Below are 15,406 nucleotides of genomic sequence, written 5' to 3'. Positions count from 1 at the left end.
ATGGTCTGCATCCCAAATGGATGACTAGCTGGTATCAAGTTCAAGTATCATTTGAGTAATATTATATTGCTATATATTGCACCTTATTTTGGTGCCAGTATCCTCATATTTATTCTATCGGTAAGTATTTTCCACATGACAAAAATTTTATAGTATCTTATCATAGTGGAACCACTGTAACTTAAACTATCATATCTTCGTTTTATATTAAGTTTAGTGGAATGACGTATACTAATATGATTTCGATGTTGAGACAAAAACATGATTAAGTCAGAATAACAATTCACAACCAAATGTCAAAATTCAAATAATCAAAAAAGTTAATACCACTGTAAATGTTCCTTTTATAATTCTGTATATTTAAACAATCCAGACAAAATGAACCAACGAGTTGTGTTGTTGTGTTGTTTTGTATGCAATTGAACATACGCTACATAACATTCAAAAGTGTCTGGAGTATGGCTAATATTCGATATTTATTTTGACTATGGATGTCTTTTTTGGAAATAATTTTTCGTATCTTCTCGGAACAAAATAGAAAGTGGGATTTGGACGTCACTTACCATGTAACTTTATTACCCCGAAATATTGTTATTATAAATGAAAATACTCACCATCCAAAAACGGTAACTCTTTGAAAATATCGATCTTAAGCTCGAAGATCTTAAAACAGGGCCTATATATTACTACGCAACCTCACATCCACTCTCCAAGTTAAGACTCTGTCGGATTCTTTACAAAATACGAACAAGGTGTCAACTTAAAATGTTCACCTGATGACTATTATGTCCCAGTTATCTGCATAAATTCTCACATTATGAATGTCATATTGATATTGTCTGCTTAAATGCTCACCTTATGAATGTCATATCCCTGTTGTCTGCTTAAATGCTCACCTTATGAATGACATATCCCTGATATCTGCTTAAATGCTCACCTTATGATTGTCATAACCCTGTTGTCTGCTTAAATGCTCACCTTATGATTGTCATATCCCTGTTGTCTGCTTAAATGCTCACCTTATGAATGTCATATCCCTGATATCTGCTTAAATGCTCACCTTATGATTGTCATAACCCTGTTGTCTGTTTAAATGCTCACCTTATGAATGTCATATCCCTGTTGTCTGCTTAAATGCTCACCTTATGAATGTCATATCCCTGTTGTCTGCTTAAATGCTCACCTTATGAATGTCATATTGGTAGAGAATATATTGCTTGTCTGCTGAAACACTGAATCGATCTGTGTTTAATTCCCTCTGAAAAATAAACAACAAAATTGATATACTTTCCATAGTCGGTTGTCAACGGTACTTAATTCCGTTAAACTCCATATATACCGTAGGACATTTGACTGACAAAAAATAGTTAGAGCCAGGGGAGACATCTCAACTTCCAATGAAGTCGTTAACGTTAAAAACTTTAAATCTAGCTTGATTTAAAATCTCTTTGATAATATATAAACGTGTGGCACATGCTGTAATTATATAAAGCCTTAAAATAGAACCAGCTAATTTCGTTATAGATTACCAGAAATACTAATATTTCTTACGAAAGTATTGTTTCCAACTATAATATATGTACTGTTGTCCTCACAATCGTAATGCATAACCGCCCCATTTCGGTCGCGGAATATAAACGACTCGTCCACTCCTGAAAAATAAAAGAAATTCTGTTCGAAAAATAGTCCCAAATTACGATTTATATAATCGAATGATCAGTTTCATACATTTCATGGAAAATACCACGGGAGGTGAGATTGGTTAGGACAAGCGACAAGCGAGTTACATGGTGTAACAGTTCTTTAAATAAATGAACAACAGTTTAACAATTGTATGCCGAAACGCCTTCTTCATTGGATTTTATTTGCAAACAGCGCTAAAAAGTAAATAATTTATATGGTTTGGTGTTGAGTAAATAATTCATATGACTGGGTGTTGAGTCAACACATTAATGCTAATTCAGAGCAACTTTGATCGTATTTCCAATAATCAAAGTATTGAACATTGCCTTTTGTGTTCAATCCGACTTCAGTCACAGTGTTTGCCACACGTGTATTTATGACTCATGATACATGCAGCGCATACGACTGTCACGTGACAGTTTTTGTACATCCGGAATTGCCATTCATGTTAAGTCACACAGTCCACACTTACAATATATCAATGACATTGTTGAAGTGTTGACAAAGATTTAATTGCAACGATCGAACGGACAACTGTTGGTGTCTTAGCCAAGATTTCTTAGTCGTAAACATTACGCTGCTTAAAAGTTCTAGAATTCCTTGCAGTAGTTTTATTGAAACGCGGTTAACGCCAAAAACAAGGTCACGCATAGATGTTTTTATTTTAAGCCTTACTATTTATATTGAACCGGGGTCCAGGAACATACCTGGTAACCATCGAGGCTGGAAGCTCCGAGGCTAAAATGAACCTTAAATAAACACCCCTAAAGACCACCTTCTCCCCTATCCTGTAACATACCTGGTAGCCATCGAGGCTGGAAGCTCCGAGGCTCAAAGGAACCGGGGTTTATATTAAACCGGGGTCCAGGAACATACCTGGTAACCATCGAGGCTGGAAGCTCCGAGGCTAAAATAAACCTTAAATAAACACCCCTAAAGACCTCCTTCTCCCCTACCCTGTAACATACCTGGTAGCCATCGAGGCTGGAAGCTCCGAGGCTCAAAGGAAGCTTTAATGAATCCTTTAAAGTCCACCTTCTCCCCTTTCCTGTAACATACCTGGTAGCCATCGAGACTGGAAGCTCCGAGGCTCAAAGGAACCTTTAATAAATCCTTTAAAGTCCACCTTCTCCCCTTTCCTGTAACGTACCTGGTAGTCATCGAGGCTGGAAGCTCCGAGGCTCAAAGGAACCTTTAATAAATCCTTTAAAGTCCACCTTCTCCCCTTTCCTGTAACATACCTGGTAGCCATCGAGGCTGGAAGCTCCGAGGCTCAAAGGAACCTTTAATAAACCCTCTAAAGTCCACCTTCTCCCCTTCCTTATTATCTTCAGTTTCTGAAAAATAATGAATAAGTTATCAGCATTGAAAACGGGGGCTGTGTCAAAGAGGATTATTGTTTGTTGAGTGTAAGATCGTAATATTTTTCACCGACTGAGCACCAAAAGTTATATTTCACAAGTGTTCACGAGGTGAAATATATTGCTATCTAACGCTGAAACAAACAATTCACACTATAATCACACTATTTTAGAAAACACTCGTCAATTTGTATGCGCACGTAACGTCATTTGACGGAAATGACGTCGTTGAAATTGTGTCCCAGCCCTGTGCCAACTGACGTTATATTTGGAACCGAGATTGGGCTTAAATTTCAAAACAGTGAAAAATATCAAATTGATCAAACAGTGAAAATATCAGTTTTATTTCACTAATAAATCTCTATATTGAAACCACCGGAAAGCATATCATAAAAAATCTGCTCTGCGATTAGTCAGAGAGACAGACAGACAGTCAGTAAGCTTTATATTTCTTTTTGTTCATGTTATATCGCAGCGCAACACCACACGTTACAATAACTGAATTCAGGGCTAATTGTTTATCAATGTATTTTTAATGAATGGATAGGGTTAGCAATAAAATATTATAAAATACAGGGGCAATCACAGTAGCCTGAAAATTAAACAAGATTATAGAAGTCATAAGTATCTATATCTGTCTAAAAGAACACATAAAATACTTGATTAACAACGGCAGCTTGATAAATGTAACTGCAGTGACAGGCCCATGTGTAAGACCGTTTTACACGTCTAAGCCATTGTCGTTTTCTGTTGTTTTGCTTTCTACAAAGCTCAAACTTAGATCCATATGACTTTGTTTCAATGTACGACAAACCATTTAACTTTGTCCAACATTTGCTTTAAGTTGCATGGTTTTTTAATGGAATAACTAGTTTAAACATTTCTTTCTGGTCGAGTGTGGGGAACGCAGATTAGAGAAATAAATTTCTCATAGAAATACACGTGCCCACTATTCGCAGTCATGACAGAAGTGCCAATGTTTGGGACCTTTACACCTTGGGTGAGAGGCGGAAACAAAGTCATACAATTGTTAGTAACTAAACTTAGCGACAGACGGTCGTCAATCATTTAAACAAAGCCCGATTGCATTGCCATGTTGCACAGAAGAGATGGTCAACTCGTACCGCCCAAACAGCGGCTTCAAACAGTTCGAAATGCTTAATTTGTCACCCGCCGTTCGTATGATCATAATTTGAAGGAAGCAACGATATATTTGATTATTTGCGAATTTCATATTAATCAATCAGTTGATCAATAATAGGATACTAACACGTGGCGGCATTATTCAATGGATTAACTGCAGAACATCCGCCAAATGATCTCGACAAGGTACAATACATTCGGAACTCCTCGGCCATTTTATCGAAAACAACCTCGGATGTATGCCGGTACATCAGTTGAAGTAGTTCGTAAATGTTTGAATAACATCATTTATGAAATGTAGTGTTTTAGAATTGTTTTTATTGATCCAAGTTTAAATTGATTGTCAGTGAAGTATATTATTGCAAACATAATTAAGATTTCCAAGAGTTAAGTCATAAAGTTTAACTGCTAAATAAAATTACTACGCGATCTACTTGCAGCGGACTTAAACGTACCTCTTTTTGAGTATGTAAACCGTCCAAATACATCCGAGGTTGTTTCCGATAAAAATGGCCGAAGAGCTCCGAATGGGTACAATAAGGTTATTGCTCGGTTGAAGTAAAACCAATCGAAACAATACATGTATAGATGCTTCCAGGGGTTATTAGCGTGCCATTTCAGTAGATAGTTCCACGTGACATGTTAAAGTATGCGCCAAAATTGCTGATGGTGGCAGTACCTTTCTGGATTTGTGCGGATTGAATTTCCACGATAGTTTAATGCTTCAACAACTTGAAACGCTTCGTCCCTTTGCAAACAGTAGTATACCACTAGACCATCTCAATGGATTATGGATCACAGGATGCACATACCCTTGGTACATTCTTAAAAAAATTGTCATTCAAAGAAATCTACGGATACAAGCCGCTTTGTCAAAACTACAAATGCAAACTCTGTTTTTAGGCAGATGGTTAGGTTCAAAACGACACTGAACATAAAACACCACAAGGGTGGTATTCAATATACAACTTAAGTGAATCTTATGGTCATACTCCATTGACTTTTTTCATTTTCACTCTATTGAGCAGTTATTAATAACAAGTAATCCGATCAGCTACATCTTTCTAAGATTGTAATAATCATATGATTATTATTTGAAAAAAGAACAACAACAACAAAACTAAACGGCCAGATGTAGTGTCAATTTATATTATAAAAGCTTCAAAACTGCACAGCTGGACAATTCAAAGCAATAAGGATTAAGATCAATACACAGAAGTTGTGTACTATACACGAATGGGGGGGGGGGGGGTACTTAAAGAAGGCTTAAATCAGGCCTTTAATACCAATATTGAATACCAGCCCTGACCATCACATACGCATCAAGATAGTTTTATCAATTGCTACGGTCATGGCATCAACTTACTTGGTGTGACCAGGATGATGGCAGTGACGATAAGCGCTAGGACCGTGACAATCACAAGTAGAGCGATAACAATTCCCCGCCAGTTCCGCTTCTCCTCAGTGGTTCCAACTAGCTCCTGAAACGAGAGGGACAAAAAAAAACGTTATTTATAATATTGAACATCACTATTAAATGAGAGAATTAACTTTTGCATTTGTTTCTATCTTAGCATTGTATTCACATTAAGTAATTAAACATGACGTGAACAGAAATCACTTCTGGTCATTTGCAGGCGGTTGTTTAAGAAATCCATTGTTGTCCATGTGTCCATTTATTGACGAAATATAATCTCTTTGATGATCGATTGGATTGTTGAATGACAACCAGCATCGTGTCTTTTCTACAGGTTCCATTTCAAACATTTTTTTCAAAAGACATTGTTTTGAAATCCTGACTTACAAATTAGTGTTACAATTTTCGCAATTCATATGACCCTTGCCCTATTCAACAAGACTGTCTGACTGAACTATTCTAGATTTTTGACTAACTAAGATGACTTCATAACAAAAATATTTCTCTCTATATCGATAACCGGTACTCATTTGAAGAATATTTTGGCAACATTTAATTTTGAAAGCTGTTCAAATTGAGTAGTTTTACTTATGTTCATGAACAAAGACCAATCACCAACATTGCATAAAAACTTCGTTAATAAAAGCCATTTTTTTAAATAAATATTATCAAAACATCTTATTTGAACTTGAATAGATGTTTGATCATTGTTTCAAGAATTTTCTTCCCAATTTACATTGCATAAACATCAAAGTCTCTTTAAATCAGTAACGTTATTGTTTATTTATTCTTAACTTATTGCATTTACTATATAAGCGAGAAATAAACAATACGTGGAATATAAGCTATCTTTAGACACAAACGGTATGCATTAAAGTCTTGAATCAACAACATATCTCGATTCAGGAAGTCGCTTTCGCAAGGAATGTAAGTGAAGACACAATATACGCTTTTCACCCTAATGCAACTGACTAAACAAAAATGGTATTCAACAGGTCAGAATCAATATTTACGTAATCTTCCTTGAAAATAATGCCACAAAAATTCCCAAGTAAAACATATAAACATCCCACGCTAATTGCGGTTCAGGCTTTTTTGTGAAAAGCCGTCGTTGTAGGCAAACAATTAGGTAAAATAAATACGAGGATATTCCAAATTTCCAGGAAATTATTCGGAAGTTCCAACATCCGTTTCGTATTGACTAAAACGCGTAATCAATGCAGTATTAGTCGTGTTTTTGAACCTCAATGTAAATGTTTTAGCCTCCTGAGCCGACATTGTGTTATGATTTAAGGGTATTAGTATGTGTTCACCAAAATATTTCGTTTATTCCAGTCGCGCAGCCATTTTATTTTGATAAATGCAAAAAAAACTTTAATCAGCTTGGTATTCAAGAGGATATTTTGACCGCTGGCCCAACCTCTTAAATCTAAAGATTCACATGATTTAATTCCAGAACGACTCATTAAAAAAAATACTGCCATCCCGTGGGACAACATATAATGTCGACCACTAAGAGTGTATTTTATAATTCTGAAGTATGTTTTAAGGAATAAAGTTTATTCTAGAGTCAGAAGTACTGGTAAGGAATTTGTTGCAAGTTTTTTTCCAGATACAACACGCAAAAACACTTCTGAACCAAATAGACGTCTAGTCTGCTTCAAATAGAAATGTAGAACAAAAATATTATGTATATGTCTCTATAGCCGCCTAATCAGGTCTGTATGGAATAGAGATATCGAGGTTAGAACAGCGTAAGCTAAAACCAAGTGATATAAAAATCAATGCTAGCAATAGGAATATCTGTAGGCGTCAGAGTCAAATACAGCCAATGTCAGTATAAATAACCGCTAACATCGCTTTACAACGTAAGCATAGCCATCAGCTAGATGTTACAAATTTGGAAGGAGGCTCTGCAGCTAAATCGTCGCATCTGCTACACAAGGGGAATTGCCCAGACCCCAAAGCAATTATCGTAACTTGTCGAGATTACTTGGTAGTGATTTTCCAGTGAATCCTTTGGATAATGCAACCATGTGTTTGTTGTTTGTTTACAGAATATAGCCAAATCACTGGTCAACTTATCGCTTGATTTACAATTGGCGACTGGTCAAATGGAATTATTTTAAATAAGGTCATTTAAGACATGAATCAAAATGCTAGTATGACATATCGTTTGGAAGGGTGTGAGTTAAAGTGACCTTCAGCGTATAGATTAAACAGTTTGTTGTTTCGATGACTTCTCTTTAAGTACATGTAACTCACTATCGACGACTTCTTAATTCAGTGTTGCCATTCCAAAGCACATATTACACAACGTTTGTCTTCTACATTTCATACATTCAGTGTATATTGAAGTATTGAATACGTTGTTAACTACAGCTCAAATGATCATTCGTTCGTCCGTCCAACTGTAGTTTTTTCCGTCTGTCTGTTCCTTGGTCATACGTCAGACTGTCCCACTTGTACCTAGTGGCTCAGCACTTAATGACTTAGAACCAAATTGGTTCAATTTGAGTCTGTTTGCTGGTGATGATTCCCCATCGACGCCCCACCATTACCCCTCCAGTTCCCCCTCGTCTATACAAAAGTTGTACCATCTGTATTCTTATGTCAAGATAAAGTACATTGATTTTGCTAAACTGATTTGGCTATTGATAAAACAAATGTAAATCAGTATTTTTTGGCTATGTTAAATTTATTGCTTTATGAAATGTGCGGTAGTTTCGGTCGTAGCTTCTAAATCGGATTTAGATCAACGGAACAACACATTTGCGGGAATGAAGGAGGCAAGGCAATAAGTACCAGTAACATTAGAGGTCAAATTCTAAATACATGTGGCGTCATTAGCGAAAATGAGTCATGTGGAGGCAAAACATGTTTTCTTTTTTGTGCCTCATTACCAGACAATCGTATTAATTTTTCAAGATTTCGAAAAAGTTCTTTAATTTAGCGATACACATTGTAAAGCATGCAGAACTATACAGAACTGCTTAAGTCAGACAACATAAATACTGTATTTAAAGTATTCAAATATCTAAAAGAATCTCTTAAACATAGAACTTCCATTATTACATATTGTGATCAGCTCATTCTCATGTTTTATCATTTGCATTTTATTTCACGTATACATGGATAATTATTCATATCTACATATAGACATTGCATGTATCCAATCTGTATTATGTGACATGTTGAATTCACGTTATAAAATGTATGTATATTCTATGACTATGTACCTTGTTGGTATACGTCGAATAAAATTTAGTTCTGTTCTGTTATAAAATTGTTTTTATATTTCTATCTCTTGGTTAACATTTGTTTTTGTCATTAACGTGATCACCGCAACAGGTCTCGCTTTCACAGACGACGTCATATCTGTATATCAGATCAGATATAAACACAGACAAACTTCGATGAACTTCACAAACACAAACCATACTAAGTGGGCAAAACGTTTTTTCTTTGAAATGAGAATGCAGTTTTCTTCAAATTTGCCAATACATTTATATCAGTAAATCAGCAGTTATTGGTTGTAATCAAGTGAAGCGGTAGATATAAACAGTGGCTGGCCTACTTAGTCGGTAGTAAACAAAGTGTGTATGTAGACCACTATTCTTTAAAAGATTGTTAGTATGTTCTTACACTATCAGACGGTTATGCGCAACAAATCATTTATGTTCTTAATTACATAAATTCTTACAACCATTAAAATAATAAACATTTAACCATTACTTTACCGTACACACACTGTCCAGTTAACATAAACGTAATACCTTTTTATATTTCTTTGTAATATTGATCTTATGACCCCTTCCTGAATCTATAACATTCTATAAAAGGTAGCATTGCCGTATCTAAATTGTTATAAATATATTCCCAATTGTTATTTATTTAAACAATTGTCTTTCATGGATAAAACAAAGACAACCCATACAAAACAGAATACGTTTAAAAACGATGTGAAAACATGTAGTCCGTTGTTTTCAGTATTTAATGCTTCTAAGAGACTTTTCTCTATCAATACATGTTACCATCACCGAAGTCTGGATGTACTTAAGAATGATAGAAATAGGGCATGGATGAAAGAGTATATTAAACGTTTAAGAAATAGGTCATGGATGAACGAGTATATTAAACGTTTAAGAAATAGGCCATCGATGAACGAGTATATTAAACTTTCAAGATAACTTTACAGACATTCAGCTGAAGATCAAAACTCTTTGATGGTTTAATCAGAATTTCAAAAGAAGATAATACTCGTATTATCAAGTAGTTCAGACAGACACCATTTCAGATGTATATTAAAGGGACTAGACACCAGATGATACAAGTGCAAGAAAAAAATGTAAAAAAATACTTACATAAAATTGATGTCGTTGAGTACAACGCATTAGAACTGAATTGCTGATATATCACATCGATTACGTCAAAAGAATCTTTTGCATTTTTTTGCGTTTTTTTCTATTTTTCTGGTTTGTTTATCACGTTTATCACATTATGTAACCCTTTCCTTTATAATATGAATACTGTATTAATTTGTACATAACTTGTATATCTTCAGTAATGGAAGAAATAAAGATGATAGATAGGACAATGAAATCATTTTGCGCTATTTTAAAACGAATAAATTCAGCTGAGACAGCTACAAAGTGATGTATTATCGGCCTCATACTAGCTTCTATTGCCCAATCTAGTCTCGTTGACAGTCTGGTGTCTAGTCCCTTTAAGCGAAATGTCACAACTTAAACTAGAAGTGTTATTTTCAAAATTAAATAAACTACGCAAACCCTGACCAATAAAATCATTAGCTTCCAATTAAATAACTTCTCATAAATATAAATTCGTTAAATTGGTCGTACAATTATTACGTAGGTGGTGCCATTATACAGATTAATAAATTGTTAGCTTTAATGCATTGAACTATTCTTAAAAGGAAACACGCCATTGATTAACAACCAGCAAGATTCCGGGCAAATATTGGCGTAAATGAAAAACAAGCAACAATCTAGCAGTTGCGAGCCAAAATTAATTATCCAACAATTGATCTCGATTGGTATTTCCGCTGATACGAGAGCGATGCAATGATTATCCAGTATCAAGTTGAATACCAACAGGATTTTTCTTGCAAACACATCAACAATTGATATGTATACATAGAGTATTATTGCTCATAACATTTAGTTGTACACATAGGGAATTATCGCTTTTATAATCACTTAAGGATAAATTGCATGATTGATCGAAGGACTCCATGCCTTTCAAGCTGCACTCTCACAGATTTAACGTTATGACGACTTTTTTATATTTTTTTTTGTCTTGGAACGAGCCAGTTATGTAAGACTGCTGACAAAAAATAAGATCACAGATTTCTATATTGAAGTTCAATTTTTTTATGCATTTTTCTTAAACCGTTAGTACCATTTTAAGCCATAAAACATTAATTTTCGAACACAAATATGAAAATCTGCGATCTGATCTTTTGTCAGCAATCTTTAATCATTGGTTTGCAGTTATTTACGCACACATTTCCTCTCCTAAGACAATTTTTTTTTTGTAAAAACGGTATATCTGTGAGAGTGCAGCTTTAACCAACACAACTACGATCATATCCCCGGTAATGAAAGGACTAACGATATTCATTACTGATATTCACACCTATAGTTCATTATTTCTTTCAAGAAATATTAATAAAATACATAATTTTTAAGAAATTCTTACAGTTAGTCTTTCTCACCCATGATGTCAATTGAACGGTCCTGGTAAAAGTACGCGTGGATTCCGTCGGTCTCCACACTCTTTAACAAGCCCTACAGCGTTCATACACCGATAATGACATCAATCCCGCAAGTCATTCCTTACACATTCGCAATTGCTGAAAGGCTGTTCAATTAAGGGATTACAACTTGATATGTAAATATATACGCATAAAAATTAAGGTTTTTCTTTCGATATTGTCAGTTTGCACGTTCACAAAATGATGTGTTGCTTTTATTTTATCATATTGCACGTTAACATATGGAACTATTGCTTTCATAATGATATTGCATAACATAGGGATGAGTGCTTTATGTTCATATTGTATGTTCACATAGGGATGAGTGCTTTATATTTATAATTCATGTTCACATAGGGATGAGTGCTTTATATTCATAGTGCATGTTCACATAGGGATGAGTGCTTTATGTTCATATTGTATGTTCACATAGGGATGAGTGCTTTATATTGATAATTCATGTTCACATAGGGATGAGTGCTTTATATTGATAATTCATGTTCACATAGGGATAAGTGCTTTATATTCATAGTGCATGTTCACATAGGGATGAGTGCTTTATATTCATATTGCATGTTCACATAGGGATGTGTGCTTTATGTTCATATTGCATGTTCACATAGGGATGAGTGCTTTATATTCATAGTGCATGTTCACATAGGGATGAGTGCTTTATGTTTATATTGCATGTTCACATAGGGATGAGTGCTTTATATTGATAATTCATGTTCACATAGGGATGAGTGCTTTATATTCATATTGCATGTTCACATAGGGATGTGTGCTTTATGTTCATATTGCATGTTCACATAGGGATGTGTGCTTTATATTCATAGTTCATGTTCACATAGGGATGAGTGCTTTATGTTCATATTGCTTGTTCACATAGGGATGAGTGCTTTATATTGATTATTCATGTTCACATAGGGATGAGTGCTTTATATTGATAATTCATGTTCACATAGGGATAAGTGCTTTATATTCATAGTGCATGTTCACATAGGGATGAGTGCTTTATATTCATATTGCATGTTCACATAGGGATGTGTGCTTTTATTTATCACATGACATGTAAACATAGGGATGTGTACTTTTATTATCAAATTACATGTTAACATAGGGATGCGTGCTTTTATTTATCACATGACATGTTGACAAAGGGATGTGTGCTTTTATTCATCACATGACATGTTAACATAGGGCTGTGTGCTTTTATTTATTATATGACATGTTAACATAGGGATGTGCGCTTTTATTTATCATATGACATGTTAACATAGGGATGTGTGCTTTTATTATCTTATTGCTTGTTCACACATGAACGTGTTGCTTTTTTATCGTATTACATGTTCACACATGGACGTTTGACTTTTACACTGTATTTGAGAAACACAAGTAGATGCTGTTTTTTTCTATCACTAGTGTGTCATTTATACCAAGTGGCAAGTGCGAAACAGTTGTTACGAATTCTGTTTTTATTTCCACATAGCACGTTTTCTCTTTCAGTTTTGAATCACCATTGTCCATCTGCATTAGGAGTTTCAGACTAGCTAACATTTATATCAATAAATGCCAACCATTCCTATGCGTCTTCTTGTCGATCGTTATCAAAATATACTGGAATTGGGTTTACATAATTGGTAAGATGCATACACAACAATAGTTTAGAGAGAAACTGTAAAAGTTGAAATCTGCAGAATCGTTAAGTATATTGGGAAGAACTGAAGAAGTATTAAATGTTCAAGCTACCTATGTATCTATGTACAATACTGCAGTCACAAGCATTGGTTCTTAAAACAATTAAAAATACTCAAATGCTCTCCCAGGGAATGATATATAATGCATTTTACATTCAATATCTTCTCTTATAGTATTGTTTGGATGAAACGGCCAACAAGTAGCAATACTAAAGGTATATGACAATGACTGTGAAAAGCGAAATATGTAAGTAACTTTATTAACAAAGTTTATTTATATTAAAACTCGCTAATTCTTGTTTTGATTATTTTTTTAAAATCCGTTTATCTATCGTCGCTTCCTGGAAGATCCATAATATTCGTGCTCCTGTGTTTTAAATGACATCATTCAATTTGGATCCAATTATATGCGTTAACATTTTAATAACGTTTTTTTTTTATATTTCACAAACAAAAATCTTTAAAAAATGGATGTATTGGTTACATTTAATGGACGAATTTAATATTCACTCTTTTTTCATTATTTCAAACAGTTTTTCAAATGTTTCAACAAGTGAAAAATGCAAAACTACTTTTTAGTTGGCAAAGTATCAGCACATGGTATTATCCCGCTTGCGAATTTCAATTTCTCATCTTCATGTTTTATCAGCAGCTGATCGGATAACTGGTGATAAGCCTACTGGCACACTAGAATTATGCATGCTCAATTATTCTTCAAAACACAATCCTGATACGATACGGGATAAGGGCCATCCGTGGGATAATCACTAACGGTCGTCACAAATCAGGGACCATGATCTCGGTCAGTCTCAAGCTCGACTCTAGACTCGACTTTTATGAGATAAATGTATTTAGTTGTTGTTGTTTTGTTTTCAAATAGTAATTTAATTCAGCAAATGTCATCGTCATCATCAATTCGCAACTATCAAGAAAGTAACAATGAAAAAAAGATTTGCAGTATTGTCATTTGATTCTGAACTCAGACATGAATCTGTTTGAAATCAGGGCCCCATATCGTAAAATGATTGCAATAAAGATGATTCTTTGTAAATGAATACAAGTGTCTCTTTTGATTTGATGCTAATATTTAAGTTAACTATGACTAACTTTGATTTGCAAAGTGAACTACTAATTAGTTTACTCTGACGGTCGACCGTTCCACATTTCAAATAAAACTCGTCTGCAAATGGAAAATAGTTTCAAGTTCATAAAATATTCATACGCCAATGAGTCGATTTCGCTGCAAAACGCGTTGTTTTCACAGTCTAATCTATTTTCCTTTCCTAAACTGTTTTTGCCTGCTCAGTTAGGATTTCTCCGGGGACGGTGACAGTGTTGCACTTATCGTTAGGATATATTGAATCTCCCACGTTCAAAATCTTCTTCATGTACAAATCAAACAAAATGAGTGGTCAACATTTTATTTTGTCAAACGAGAAAATAGTATTTCTCAAGTTTTCCATTACATTTTTTAATCATGGGAAGCGGTGAATATAAACAGTGGCTGGCCAAGTTAGCGAGTAGTTCACACAATATAATGTAGACCACTGATGCGTCGCATCAAACCATTCATATTTGTAGGTACATTCCAACAATCTCTAAACATTACTTAAGGAATAGCTCGTTACTTCATAATACACTTCATTCCTGTTGCTCTTCTTATCTCTGAACAGGTGTTTTAAAGCTCTTTCATAAATGATAGTAATTGCTCGCGCTTCTTTAATTTAATTAACAAAAGACAGGTATTTACAATGCAAGCACATCCTCCAGCATTTAATATAGTAGAGAAAGATGTCTAAATATAAACCAGGAATCTTAGGAATTATAAACTACTGTGCATCGTTATCGAAAAAGCAAAACATCAATAAAATTGAATTGAAAAAAAGATCTATTGGCAAGAATTTGCATACTTTTAAAAATAAAAAAAGCTTTATCTTTAAATCGAAGTGATGTTTTGATATAAAACAAAACTACGTATAAAAATTACACAGCACTTTTAGCACCATTTCTAGCCTTTGTGATGATTCACAGTTAAACGATTACCAGTTAATTGAGATAACTATTACTAATGTATGAATGATACATATGAACACATTTTCATCAGATATTCCACCTTTAGTTTCGTCTCCACCAGCAGCAATTTATTCAAAAGCAGTTTCAAGGAATGAAAGAAACCAGACACTGCATCGGCTTAAAGCTTTCTCCTCAATATACTGAATACACATGAATCTTGCCAATAACACCTAAGTAATAGTTTTTCATTTGAATCAATTTGATAATGCTAAATATTTGAATACTTAAATGTTGCACCATTTATTTAAAATAAATG

At 34.4% G+C, this 15,406-nt stretch overlaps 1 protein-coding gene across 4 annotated transcripts in view; it reads right to left on the bottom strand.

Moving 5' to 3' along the window:
* Nucleotides 1-15,406, bottom strand: part of LOC128240613 (dipeptidyl peptidase 4-like) — a 252,517-nt gene that overhangs the window by 20,810 nt on the left and 216,301 nt on the right. For all 4 annotated transcript variants that reach the window (XM_052957306.1, XM_052957305.1, XM_052957307.1 and 1 more), the window contains exons 2-5: nt 5,554-5,668; nt 2,925-3,020; nt 1,552-1,652; nt 1,184-1,258 (exon numbers count right to left, since the gene is read on the bottom strand). In XM_052957306.1, the coding sequence (XP_052813266.1) occupies nt 1,184-1,258; nt 1,552-1,652; nt 2,925-3,020; nt 5,554-5,668 (387 nt within the window). The remainder of the gene's footprint in view (nt 1-1,183; nt 1,259-1,551; nt 1,653-2,924; nt 3,021-5,553; nt 5,669-15,406) is intronic.

Source organism: Mya arenaria, chromosome 7, assembly GCF_026914265.1.
Source record: "Mya arenaria isolate MELC-2E11 chromosome 7, ASM2691426v1".
Taxonomy (NCBI): Eukaryota; Metazoa; Mollusca; class Bivalvia; order Myida; family Myidae; genus Mya; species Mya arenaria.
The sequence above is the reverse complement of the archived record's forward strand: the minus strand, read 5'-3'. Positions and strand labels throughout refer to the sequence as shown.